General features: G+C 33.3%; 1 protein-coding gene across 11 annotated transcripts in view; it reads left to right on the top strand.

Moving 5' to 3' along the window:
- The window catches only part of LOC124369373, an 88313-nt gene extending 81526 nt beyond the window's left edge, over positions 1-6787 (top strand). For all 11 annotated transcript variants that reach the window (XM_046827370.1, XM_046827364.1, XM_046827365.1 and 8 more), the window contains 2 exons: positions 1992-2189; positions 6540-6787. In XM_046827370.1, coding sequence (XP_046683326.1) covers positions 1992-2189; positions 6540-6651 — 310 coding nt within the window. In that variant the 3' untranslated portion in view covers positions 6652-6787. The remainder of the gene's footprint in view (positions 1-1991; positions 2190-6539) is intronic.
- Positions 6788-14542: the final 7755 nt, after the last annotated feature.

The raw sequence follows: 14542 nt of genomic DNA, 5'->3' as shown, positions 1-14542 counted from the left end.
TTTACCATATACTTATGTTTACAGGTACATGATTGGTTAAATTGTATTTTGGTTATTTTTAGCTTCTTCAATTTACTGTCTTTCTTCCATTTCTATCCTCTTTTTCAGTTTCAGGTCCTGTACCTCTTTTACAATAATTAGTTTATGGTAGGTTCAGCTAACAGCATTTCAGGATTAAAATACATTTTGCTAAAATGTTTGAAGTTCAAGGTGTCACTTCTGACATAAATTATTTCTGAGCAAATGTAAGGTTAGTGACAACAAATTCAAGAGTAATAAAACTGGATATTTTGGATGGTTAAATTACATTTTTAATGTTCTCCTTACACTGGAGCATTTGAAACACCCTGTGTGAGTAATGTCTTTTTCAGGAAAATATTCTGCATATAATGAGAAGGGCTGTACTGTAAAAGATCAGATGCAAAAGTTTGAAGTCAATGGTTATACAACAAGGAAGGAGATATTTATAGGGATCTACTTCAAATATCCCTGTATCAACTAGAGATATTTTACCCTTTCTTACTAGAGAATCAACATATTTATAACAAGTCCAATAATTTGATGTAGGTATATATTGTTTTAAAAAAAAAACAATCCAAATTACACTTACCCCAACCAAGCCTAGCCTGGCCAGATATTACACCAGTGGAAACACACGTTAAGCAAACCTAGGGTAAGACCAACTGATTCTGAAAAATAATCTCATTTCAGTTATTGGAATCCAAATTTGTTATTTTATGAAATTAATAATGAATACTTTAGAATTATTATTATTATTTTTTAATAATTTATATTCCAAAATCTATGACATAAATATATTACTGAAAGATATTTTTAGCTAATAACGGATTTTTTTTCATTATTCACTGTTTCCACCACTTAATGAAAGAGAGAGAGAGAGATCAACCAATATAGTCATAAGCCGTAATTGATCTTCTAGGAGCAAATGGACAAGAGAAAGTTTATCAGGGAACAGGTGCTGGTTTTATTTGTTTAAATTGCAGTGCTAGGCGGTAGCGGTTTCTTGAATCATTTGACATTGTAGGGCCTTCCTGTGTCCCTGTCAAAGAAGAACTGGCAACAGTACTTTCTTTTGTTGCTCACCAACGAATATAGATCTGTTGCAACTAACTTCCTCAGCTAAGACTGCTGTACTACTCTAGGATATTCAGAAAATTTTAAATCTAACCTTTTTGAGTCCCATGAGTTTTTTGGGTCTTAGGCAGTAATACTCTTTGGTTATTTTTCCACAAATAGTATAGTTTTTGGCATTAATATTATTATATAAATCTTAAATAAAATAAACTTCTGTTACTGTCACTTTCACTAAGTCTGGTAAATCCAAAAGTTAATCTTAAAAACAAATATTCAACTACTACGTTTCTAGGATGACACTTTCAAATCATTTATTGTCAACACAAATTTAAACAAAGATTATACATATTTAACTTGTTTCTGGTGTGATAACATAACATGTTTATTTACAAACAATTAACAGATGATGGAAGTTTCAAACTATGAAATTATTAAAGAGTGATCGTAAAGGCAGAAAATTCTAATTAGGTACTCTAGTAAAATGTCTGATTCTTCATGAATTATTTTCAATCCAACATACTCCAACATGCCGTAAGGTAATTAATTTACACTAGCTACGATCACTTATATCAGGACATAGCACTTAAACGGGACACTAGCAATTTAATAATGAATTAGCCCAACCTGTCTCCATCTAAGAGTTGTACTGATTATGTTGGTGTTTGATTTGATGCCATTACTAAACAGATTGGACTAGGATCAGTATCTATTATTTCGACAACAGTTATACTGGTGATTACCGGGTCTGGGAATTGTAGAATAAATACTATCCAGATAAATGTATTTAGTTTGTTTTTCATAAATAGTCGTAGCACCATTCAATATATCAATGTTCTGTATACATCAGATAGTTAAAGCATTTAATTTGATGGTAATTTATAAACATTTTTGAACAGAATCAACGACTTGATGGCTCTTGGATCCATGGAGAAAGTCTATAAATTGGAATATAATCCAACTGATCTGAAACTAGAGGTGTTGGGCCATCAGAGTTGGCTGTATGCAAACTTCAGTACAAAAGTCTGTAAAGTAAAAAAGGGAGGTGCTTCAGTCTATGTAAAACATGATATATGTATTGCAAATGCATATAACAAGTAAGTATTATTCTTTGTTAAAGTTACATATTAATAATAAAATTTTGAAAGATTTGTTAATAAAAAATCCATCAAATCCACCATAAAGTGGGTTTTTGTGGGTTGTTTTTTTTGGAGTGTGTATTGTTATCCACTGGCCATACATACTTCTTTGCAATACTAAAAACTGTATATTAGGAAATATCCTGTTAACCTTTCGTCTAATCTTTTTTTAATGTGGATTTTATAAAAACCAGCAGTACTTGGATTTTACCTAAACAATGTAATTATCCTAAATAGGAAAGAGATCATTTAAGATATGCCATTCTCAAAGGAAAGATGGCATGAGAAAGTTGAACAGTTATGGTTACTTTATGTTATGAGTCATGTATTGCATTATTAACACTTTAGAGACCAACATCTTAGCCATATTGAATATGACAAATTTTCATTATATAAATCGTTAGGTAATAATAATAAGTGGTGTACATTTATTCCCTAACATAAATTGATCAGATGTTTACAAGGATAAATAGGTTGAAAAATAGTAATGAAATGTGGTGGTTTTCTGAATAATACAAGTATTTTACTAAAGCTTGTAATTTCTTTATATTCATGCATCAACACATGTCTACTATGTCTAAGCAGTGTCTATTTTTACTTTGTTTAGTTGTACATAAATTCTCTTTAACCCTGGATCTATTACATCGTCAGTCATGTGTCGATGGTTATAGTACCATTATAGTGATGTATCTGTCACATCAACATGTGACATGTCGATGATGTTTTTTCATAATAGTATCAATTTTCTGAATAGAAAGTCTGGTTATTTTTGTACTAATTAAAAAATGAGATTTCATAACCATAACATACTGTGATTTTACTCACCTGGATGCAATATTATGTTCGTAGTTAATAAAATAAAATGATTATATCTCTATATTTATTTTGAAATTGTGCAACTTTAGTATATTTTGGATTTCTTTCAAAACATTTATGATGATACTAAAATAGTGCTAGAACAAAGAATTTTTATGTAAAATTTTGGCTAAACTTTTTTTAAATTTCATATTTATTATTTTATTTAATATAATCCTAATCTAAATTTAATGAAAAGAAAACAATGTACAATTAGAATAAATCTTGTACGTTGGTGATTAAAAAGATAAGCTTGCAAAGTGCTAAAAGTGGGGTAACCATTTTTGAACATTTAACATAGCACAGATCTAGGATTAAGCATACATGTAATTTTTAACTCACAATACTTTTAATCATAAGTAGCATTAGTTGGAAATGGTTTTTAAAACTTCCAGTTTAGTTAGTTGTTGCAATTGTAGATTTCAAAATAGGTGAGTGTTTGTCCCTTTCTACATCAATACAAAATTGAAATCAATACAATTTTTGAAGTGAAAACTTCTTTAGGCGCGTTGAGCGTTTTGGTAGAGGGTAAAATCCTCGGTTCGCGTCACCGACATGCTAATGATACTAACCTGCATGAAAAAGTCAGTCTCGCTGTGTTTTTTAACCGTAGACTTGGCCGCGGACTACTAACCTGCATGAAAAAGTCAGTCTCGCTGTGTTAAAACTGTCCCGGCGGAGTATGAAAACAGACTGCGAAAATCAGTGACCTTTACGGCTTCCTCTCGCGATTTAAAAGTGAAGCCAATGTCGTACAATTCTGTAAGATGCGTCAAATTAAAGCTCTTAATATTGGCAATCTATTGGTTACATTTTTAAATATTTAAAAAAATTTCGAAATAATTTTGATTATTGTTTACATTTTACATAGCGTTTACAATGACAAGAAAAAAGTAGTAAGCGAGGATTTTTTTTATTTTTTGGTCAGACAAAATTTGTCAGCGAGAAAGTTGTGTGAAAATAGATGAATATTTTTTTTTGTAATTTATCATTTTTTTATTGGAAGTTTAGTTTAGCCTGTAGTAGCGTATGAAGTGATGAGTGAACGTTTCTGCCGGAACTGTAGTTGGCGCATTGGCTCACTGATACCGTATTAACTCAATAAATTAGTTTATTGTGCAATAAAAATACCTTTACGAAAGAACCAAGTTAATTTAACTAATTTATTAGTTTTAAAAATATTGTGGGTTTAATTGTTATTGCAATTATATACTTTATCCGTAGCAATAACTGTATTATTTACAACGGTGTTCAACTCACTGTTGTTCACTCGGTGTTTACTCACTTGTATTCTATGTTTAACTAACTATTAATATTGAGCAATTACAACAAGTATAATGATTGCATTGAACTTTTTACTAAGATATTGTTAAGATAATTGTATATTAATTATTTTTTCAACCACTTTGTATTTATATTTTGTTCATGATTTGTTTAACCCATCATATGTAACTAATAAATAAAACATAAAAAATTTCATATAATTTTTGCATATAGTTTTAATTACTCTCAACTTAATAGTTCCGTTTTCACTTCTATCGGCAGTCCCACGACTGCTACTGTTTTTTTTTTATTTTTGAGGTAATACTTAATTAATGTTTTAAATTTTACGTTGTCGCAAGTTAAGTGTAAGAAAGGGCCATGCGGCCCTAACTTTGCCTATATAAATAAAGAATCTTTCATTTCATTTCATTTTTCATTACATCAAAAAGATGTTGTTAAAGTGACCTTGTCACGTTACCATAGCTTCTTATCATCAATATAGTGATTCTTTCTGATACACTCAGTAACATTATGAGTTGTAAAATCAAATACTTATCCACTGATAAACGCATAGAATACTTTCATTAGTTAATTGGATTAATAACAGTAAATATGAGGAGTATTTAGAACCTAGAAACTGAATCTAAACTCTGTAAGACAGAGATAGCCTGTTTTAATTTAAATAATATACTGGCATACTAAACATCCTATTGACGGTGTTCCACTGAAATATAATGAACATCCTGAGTACCTGGGAGTTACCCTATATCGATCTCTGACCTTCAAAAGCCACCGTCATAAATCTGCAGGATACAAGAACAAGAACGAATATTCTACATCTGGTTGGTTCATCTTGTGTACAAGTCCTGCGTATCACGGCTCTGTCCTTTGTTCACTTTGCTATGCTAAATATTGTGTTCATGTGAAGGTGAATAGTGCACATTTTTAGATAAATAGGATCATGATGATAGTGGCCCTTACGGTAACTCTGCTTTCTTGACTCCCAGTTCTGAGCAACACAGCTGAGTTTGTACATAGAGAGGCATTCTTAACCTTTTGTGGTCGACTTTGGGCCTTGCTGTTGGATCTCACAACTCGAATGGAACTTATGTGTGGGCCACTGTAAAGTGTAGTGTCAAGTTGGCATCGCTGACGTATACTCTTTCTCTACAGCTTGTATGGTCCACACACCAGATCATGCCAGTTTTACCACTACAGCTCAAAATGGCCCAGATTTAGACCTACTGTGGTGTGGTTTTACTTCTTTTATAATTTTTTATGGGTGAACCTAACCACCTGTTCAATATTGCTCCCTATCGGAAACATTATAAACTAATTCAGTAACATGTGTTATTTGCAATATTTCACCAGCTGATATTTATAACATTATAGTTCTGAGAGGCTAGTCGTCATTCTCAAACATAGTGTCCCGTTACATCAGTTAATTAATAAAATACATCTGCTTTATATCTAACTATGAAATATAAACATGAGTTATCTTCAAATTTAATCAGAGAAATGTTAAAAAGTTATCAGAAAAATTAGTATTTTATAGAGAATGAAGTTAATAGTTGTCATGATATTCAATATTTTTAACAAAACTGAGTATACATTTCTTTCCAGTAACACAGCCACAGTCTACACTTACTTCACTGATGATGAGCTTCAAAACAATATTATAAATACTAAACACAGGTTCCTTAGTTTAGGTCACTATGTAAATTTGTTATTCGCTGTCAGTGAGCCATAACCACCAACCTACTCATTCACAGGGATATAAACTACTGTAACCTTATATGCTGCATGTTGAAGATTCATGCCATTGCAGGATTGTTGTGTTAGGACTGTTCATCTCTGAGGAAGCTTGGGCAATCTATACAATACTATAATATCACACTCTTCTTTTTAAGCACATAATTTTGTATGTTATGTTTGAAGTCACACCCTTTTCTACAGTTACTTTTTAATTAGTTTAAATTACTTGTTATTTTAAAGTGAAGGCCTGAAGAAAAGTATGTATTTTGAATATAAAAATGTAAAATTCAACTCTGATGCTTGTATATATTATTTGTAAACACATTTTACAAAGTTAGGATTATAATTCCAAATGTTATTGATTTTCTTAATATATTATATTAATTTGTAAATATTACTCATAGCTAACAAAATATGATTTGTTTATTGTTATAGTAAAGCAGCACTACTACCAGATGGAACCTTTAAAGTAATTGGAACTGAAGATGTCTCTCATCGTTCTTTGTATACACATTATGCCAAAAGGGTTGCCCAGAATCAACAATGATTGATTGACAGCAAAGTATTTTTTTATGAACAGTACAGTAGTTCTCCTGACAAAATGTTAAATAGTTCATGTAAAAAATTATTGTTAGTACTGAATTTATTATTATGCTTTCAAATTTGTGATTAAATTAATTAAAACTAACTGAACATTATTTTGGTTTTCCTAATTTGGGTATCTTCCTTTACTGTAATTTTATGTTATACATCTAAGTTTTTACTTTCCTTTAGTTATCATTTGTTTTATCTGTGAGTACTGTACCCAAACTGCTCATAATCAACCCAGTTTGGCAGGAGTTATTCCATCAGGCCTGTACTCAGACCGTTTTTTTGAACATTTTTACTGGTCTCTTGGCACACATCAATTTGAAGGGACCGTGTCGTGGTGGCTGGACATGATATGGTCCATCCACAAAAGGAAAGCCCTCTGCACAACCCTAGATTGCTATATCTATGCAACCTCTTTTCCTATTTTGGACAACAATGGCATTCAACAAAAAGTATTGTTGTAATTTATTAATCTATACATCAGATGTACAACGTGTATGAGCTCAGACAATGTGTTAGAGCAGTTGAATCCGTATCTGTTGTTTTCTCTTCTCTTTTGCATTGTTACATTGCATTTTTTATCCTTAATTAAAAATTATATTATTAATTTTATCAGTTATTTTAATATGAATTCAGTAATTTTGTGTACATTTTATTATGTATCATTTTATTTTTTTATGACGTGTTAAAATTTTACTGTGCTTTTATCAAAATTATTGTTAATTTTCTGCATTTATTTGAGGTTGAGTGATAGAGAGGGCTTGACAGCCCTAACTACGCCTTCAAAAAGAGAGCTTCATTACTCCTACACCTCACTTATCCTCCCAGTAGCCAATGACTCCTAATCAGCTAAACTTCATAAAAATAAGTGTCCAAAAATAAGCATGCGACACTTACAAAATAAGGCTCATTGAAATAAGCTGAATGCAATAATATTTCATACAGCCACAGCAGTCCACATGACATTTCGTGCTCCTTAAGAATGTGACACCCAAAAGTTGTTTTGTAAAAAATCTAAATTATTTAAAGTGTTTGTGTCCAGTACTTCTAATTATCAAAAAACCTACTCCAAAATAAGGATTGTCAAACAGATTTCTCATGTGAAATGTATACCCCAAATCTCTTAGAACAAAAGTTATCCCCAGTAGATTGTGACCATGTAGAACTCTACTGAAAAACAATGTCTACCACAGTATGTATTGTTGAATAAGCAGGAGTTGTTCCATCAGGCCTGTACTCAGACCATTTTTTTAAAACATTTTTTACTGGTGTCTTGGCACACATCAATTTGAAGGGACCGTGTCATGGTGGCTGGACATGATAGGGTTCATCCACAAAAGGAAAGTCCTCTGCACAACCCTAGATTACTATATCTATGCAATCTCTTTTCCTATTTTGGACAACAATGGTATTCTGAAGACTACTTCACCCCAAGACTATAAAAAATAACTATGCTGTTAAAAAAGGGTGATTCATATCACAAGTCCCAAGTTCCTCCTTGCTTTTGAAACAACAGTGCTAAAAATACCTGCACAATTTACTATATTTTAATCCTATTACCCTAATCTCATAAAAAGAACAGATTAGTCAATTGTTTAAAACTATTCTGAGAGTTTCATTGCCAGTTCAGGAATGTCTCATGGCACCAGTTTGGGTTGTCTGTGTTTCTTGTTGTTTACCAGCGACATAACATATATCCTAAACTGTAACATCCAGCTATCCACAGTTGACATTAAAATCTCTCTTCCAATCGCTAGAATGCCATATCGTTTCATTTCTGCAATTACTTATTGGTTCTGATGTGGAATGGGCTGAAAATAATCAGATGCTTGAACCATATTCAAACAGTGTTATAGTATTGTTTACTCAACTAATTGTTCCAAATTTCCTTCTTCCTCCTTAATGTATTCAACAATTTTTTTATAACTCGAATTATGTTTTTTAAATGTTATTCAGAAGAACTGTCATGGTGGCAGTAGCGTAGCCAGAAATTTCGTTCGGGGGGAGGTCCGAAACCGGGGGATCCGGGGGACGTTTTGTGTGTTATTTGCCAATGAATTGACTGGTAAAAGGTAAATACCAAAAATATGGAGCTTTAGTAACACGCCTTATAGAAAGTGGAAAGATGTAATAGGCAAATTAAACTCTCACAGCAACTCTAGTACCACAAATTTTCTTGTATAGCTACAGAAACTTTACGAAGTTCGATTCTGGCCGAGTAGAAGGCACCAAAGTGATGTTGGATTCACTGGATAAGAAAGAAAAAGAACAAAACAGAGCTTCACTCAAGCGTATAATTGACACAACTGTATTATGTGGAGAAAATGAAATATCCCTTTAGGGACATTGGACCACTGACGGCCGAAAACCCTTTAGAAAAGGAGGGCAATTTTCGAGCGTTGCTCGGGTGCAGATCAAACTAACGGTCGGAAAATGCACCGGAAAAATTCTACTAATTAGAAGTTTGGCTACTTTGAATTTCACTGATTGAGATATTATGAATGAGTTATAATGACGATTTTTTTGTATCATTACACTGTAGACAAGTATATAATTATCGGGAAAAATCACTTTCTGTCGGAAATAAAATACACCTGAAAAACTCTAATGATTAGAACTTAAACTACTTTAGACTTCGGTTATTGAGGTAAACGTGGTATTTTTGATTGAGTTAGGACGACGATTTTTTGTTATCATTAAACTGTACTCGACTACCTATATAATTATCGAGAAAAAAATCACTTCCGGTAGGTAAATACCGAGGAAATGCTCTCTACTGATTCTAGTTTTGACGATTTTGGATTTTACTGGTTGAGGTAAAAGTAGTACTTATAATTATGTTAGGACATTGATTTTAAGTATTCATTCAACGCTGACTAATAAATATATAATTATCAAGAAAAAAAAACAAAAATAATTACTTCCGATCGGAATATACTAAGGAAAATGAAACAATACCTCAGTCAGTGAAATCCAAAGTAGTCGGAACTTCTTATCAGTAGAGTTTTTCCGGTGTATTATCCGACCGGAAGTGATTTAATTTTTTTTTTCTCGATAATTATATATTTATTAGTCGGCGTTGAATTAATACCTAAAATCACCGTCCTAACATAATTCTAAGTACCACTTTTACCTCAACCACTGAACCAGTGAAATCCTAAATCGTCATTTAAACTTGAATCTGTAGAGAGCTTTTCTTCGGTATTTACCGACCGGAAGTGATTTTATTTCTCGATAATTATATAGGTACAGTGTACATTTTAATGATAACAAAAATCGTCGTCCTAACTCAATCAAAAACACCATGTTTACCTCAATCACTAAAGTCCAAATTAGTTGAAGTTCTAATCAGTAGAGTTTTTAAAGTGTATTTTCCGACCGAAAGTGATTTTTATATTTTTTTCAATAATTATTTACACGTTTTAAACTGTAACACCTATAAGACACCTAAAATCAACGTCGTAACCTAATTCTAAGCAGTATTAAGTAAGCAATTTTACGTCCCCAAGACGAATTTGAACGAAGTGGTCGCTAATTTAAACTGTTCGCCGTGTTACGGTTCAGGTTACTTTGCGACGTCACGTGACCGCGCCCTATAGAAATACCGTGGTTACACCACACTATCCGAAAGGCCGAGCCCAAAAGTATCGTTTGATTCTTATGATTTAACGAAAGGACAATTTTATTATGTTTTTAACAACGGTTACTTCAATCAATTAAATCAATCAATTTAATGTTTGTAGACAAGAGTAATGATAACTCTCCTTTTTTTCTCCTGCTCCATGCTTTATTTTTTAGTATGTCTTAAAATTTCGGGGGGGGGGGGTCCGGACCAACTTATTTGGCAGATACCAACTCCGGTCTTTTCTCTGTGAGAAAAGCTGGAATTTCAGTTTTTTTTCCAATGTATATCTATTTCAGGGGAGAGCTACAATCAGTCGTCCTCCTTGTCTTAGTATTTTGTTCAACTTCGTTCTCTTGTCTTCTAAAATGCTTGTCAAGTTTATTTTATATAGGAAGGATACCATACATATTTGTCATATGTTCTACATTTAACAATGTTTCATTTAAATAGAAAATTGACTTTCCATCTCTCCAATATTGCCAAATACTTCTTACATAATTTTTTCAAAGTTCAAAATTGGGTCTCTATGAAAACTGATTTTCTTTCACGCCATTCAAATAGAAATCCTGGATCACCCAAGAATTTGTTCAGTTTTTCCACTCATTATTGGTAAAGTTTAATCATGATTGGTCCTCTAAGAGTTGGACCAATTGGTATGATTTTCTCAACAGGTTATGAATGCATAGAACAGTGATGTTATTGAATTTGTTGCATTTATTTATCCTCATATGTATTCCAGATTCAAATGATTTTAAATAATCTGGATGCCGTGAAAGAGAGGGCTAATTCAGTGTCCCTAATCATGGCTACATGCTGAATAGGCAGCTCTAAAATTAAGGGTGTGCTAATTCAGCACTATGGTCATGACAGTGTACTGTCAAGCTCCTCCTAGAAATAGGGGGAAGGGTGCTAATCTACAGGATGTGGGTTACTTTTTCAACCCCTTTCAATAGTACTTATGTCCATGTACTGGATAAGCACTCCCTAAGTTTGATGTCAGATAAATGTGATTACTTATGATAGGAGTGCTAAGGAAGCTCCCCAGTATGTGTGGGTTGCAGACATTTATAAATATTGTTGTTTGTTAACAGAGTATTAGAATAAATCAATTTAAATTATTTTAAGTATTTCATGTCATACATTCTGGGTATGCTCTTTCTGGACATAGTACCCCATAGCACGAAATCTCAATTCTCACACCTCTTTGGCATAGCTCTTCCAGAAGTAAAATAATAAAAATCTTGCTCATCTAATTTTAATGTAATAAAATATACATAATCCAAGAAAGCATATTTAATATATCTATAGATTTATAAGTTACATAAATCCAATAATAACAGGCTTTACACTTACCACCTGAGTATGTCAGGAGATTCTAAAATCAGAAAGCGCTCTGTTTAGAGTCTCATTATATTTGTCAGTGAAGTTCTATTGGCAAATTAAAATTAGATCAAACAGTTATGGAAGAAAGTGAAATTGGATTTAAACCTTTTTAAACAACACAAGATGACAGAATGATTATCAGGTGATTTTTGCACCCTCTGAAAGCAGAGGCATTTGGAGATCAATACCTTCAAGGTAGTGAAATCAATTTTTTAGCTTGTTTTTTTTTAATGGCACAGCCCTCTAAGATAACTTCCCTTGAGACAGAAAAGAAGAAAATAAATTATTTGATCACTCCATAAAGAATTACAGGCTTTTAAGGTAGGGAATTTAGGAAATGTAATCAAGTTCGAATGAAAATAGCTGAAGATTAATATATGAGATTTTTACAACATATACATCAGTTATAGCGTAGATAAAAGCATTTCCCCTTTTAAAATTACATGCGTTTTAATACATTTTCCTTCAGGAAAGTAACTTTTAAATTAAAATCATGTTATTTCCTGGTCATATTTCATATATATGCTGTAAAAATGTCATGTAATTTTTTAACAGTTATTTGGGCCTGATTATAAGTGTCAGAATTATAATTGAAATTTATGCTACACCTCATGGAATAGTAAAAAATGTTTTGTCCTGTCTTCAGAAATAGTATTGTAAAGGGCTGTGACAAAAATGTTCTTTAAAAATAGAAAAAAGTATTCCAACCAAAAATGGATCCCACCACCTCAACCTGTGCAAGACCATATTTTGCTTGTATCAAATTCTTCTATCACTGATAAAAAAATACTTTTGCTTAAACTATGTGTAGCTGTTAAGAAGTTTTAAGCTATGGACTTTAAGAAGCAGATACTTAACTGTTAAGAGTGAACTCCAGGAGGAGTACTGTCCCTCCCTTTATAGATTTTGGAGTTATATGATTTCTTGACTAAAGTGAAAGAAATACTAAACTACAGTGTTGTGCTGATGAACTTGTGCTCATTGTCAGAGGCAGAAATAAAGGTACTTTGGAGTACCTCATCCAAAATACCCCTGATTTTATAAGCAACAGGTTCATGGGAGAGTCTTGGTGTCAACCCATCTAAATCAAGTATAATAACCTTCAGGAAAAGGAAGTTTGAATAATGTATTCCAATAATATCAAGTATCTAGGAGTTATTCTAGACAATATGCTAACATGGAATCCCCACATAGAGAATGTTATATCCAAAGCAACAACAGCTCTTGGAGTCTTGGTACTTGCAAAAAGCTCCTAGGGATATAAATGGGGATCAAACTGAAAGATAAAGATATATTGATTCTATGAAGCCATAATAATACCAATGTTCACACATGAAAATGTTGTGTGGTTGCCAAAAGTGGAACAAAGCACTGCAACTAAGAGGTTACAGAGTCTTCAAAGGCTAGTATACAAAAGTATTACCAGGGCAGGAGGTGAAAAGACAGCTGCATTAAGTACAATAAAGCTCCTTAGTAAAAAGGCGACAAAGCCTACTCCTCAGAAGGCCACATGGAATAAGAAAGGAATTTTTTGATGCTAAAATAACTAAAATGTTTAAGTGCATGATACTGAAATATTCCTTTGATAAATCATACAATATCTCAATAGAATATAGAGATTCATACAATGCAAAGGAGAGAAGTTTTTAAGTTTTATACTGACGGCTCACACCTAGACTCACGCAAGGTTGGTGTATTATCAGGTTGACTGTGACAGATACCCCAGTGCATTTGCTGACTTATTAGACTGCTTATCATCTCCCATTATAGACCAGCGGTGAAGGTGATAATAACCAGGGGCTAGTCTGGCGGTGCCCTTAGGAAAACACCACAGTATAAGTCATAGCATGGAAACTCGCCAGAAGGCTCAAACAGATGGTCTAGGGGGTAGGCTGACAATTCGGGTGATCCCCAATAGACCGGAAAAAGTACCTCCCATGGATAACACTGCCTCTAGTGTCACTCAAGACAAATGGGGATCCGAGAGTAACAATGGTTGGCTTAGATAAACACTTGTCAAGGTTGTTCCACTGCATTAGGTGGATCTACGTTTGTATGTACTAGGGACTTCCAATCCCATGGTGTAAAGCGATCCGTGCCTATGATATGCATGACACAGGAGTAGTCCATCGCAAACGGAGCCCCTGGTAGATGGCCACCTCCAATGCATAAATAGCCTTACCTGGTCATGCGGGACCCTGAACGAGTGGACATGTTACTTCTTTGGTATATGTAGGAGTTTTGTAGAGTCTGATATTAACAAACCACAATTTCTAACACACACACACACACACACACACACACACACACACACACACACACACACACACACATATATATATATATATATATATATATATATATATATATATATATATATATCTGGGACGGCCACAAACTGGCATTGCATCCGATAATCTGGCTTTATGATGTATCTGCCTGCTCATCACACACAATCACCACCAACAAAGATTCAGGTATTGGTGATGTCAACGTAGAAGGCGTGTCCATAGACACAGCATCTGAATATAAGAACTGAATTACAACCTCAAGCTTCCTTTTAAATTGCATAAGCAAATGGTTAAGGAGAAAACGATGGCTGATGGCACCGTTCAATGAATTGAAGAGACTGCAGAGCAAGAAATCTGCTAATGGAAGAAAAATATTAAAGAAGCAGAGGAGGCCAACAATAGGTCAATCTGTAGGAGCTGACTCTACTCCTTTAGGGAAGAGATGATGCTCGGCTCTTTGGCTAAAAGACACCGCCGAGAGAAGACAAGATACGCTTCAAGAGCAGTCAGGTAGTCAAACTGAGAGGGAGACCTTTAAGAAGATCTTG

The sequence above is a fragment of the Homalodisca vitripennis genome, chromosome X (genome assembly GCF_021130785.1).
Source record: "Homalodisca vitripennis isolate AUS2020 chromosome X, UT_GWSS_2.1, whole genome shotgun sequence".
Lineage (NCBI taxonomy): Eukaryota > Metazoa > Arthropoda > Insecta > Hemiptera > Cicadellidae > Homalodisca > Homalodisca vitripennis.
The sequence above is the reverse complement of the archived record's forward strand: the minus strand, read 5'-3'. Positions and strand labels throughout refer to the sequence as shown.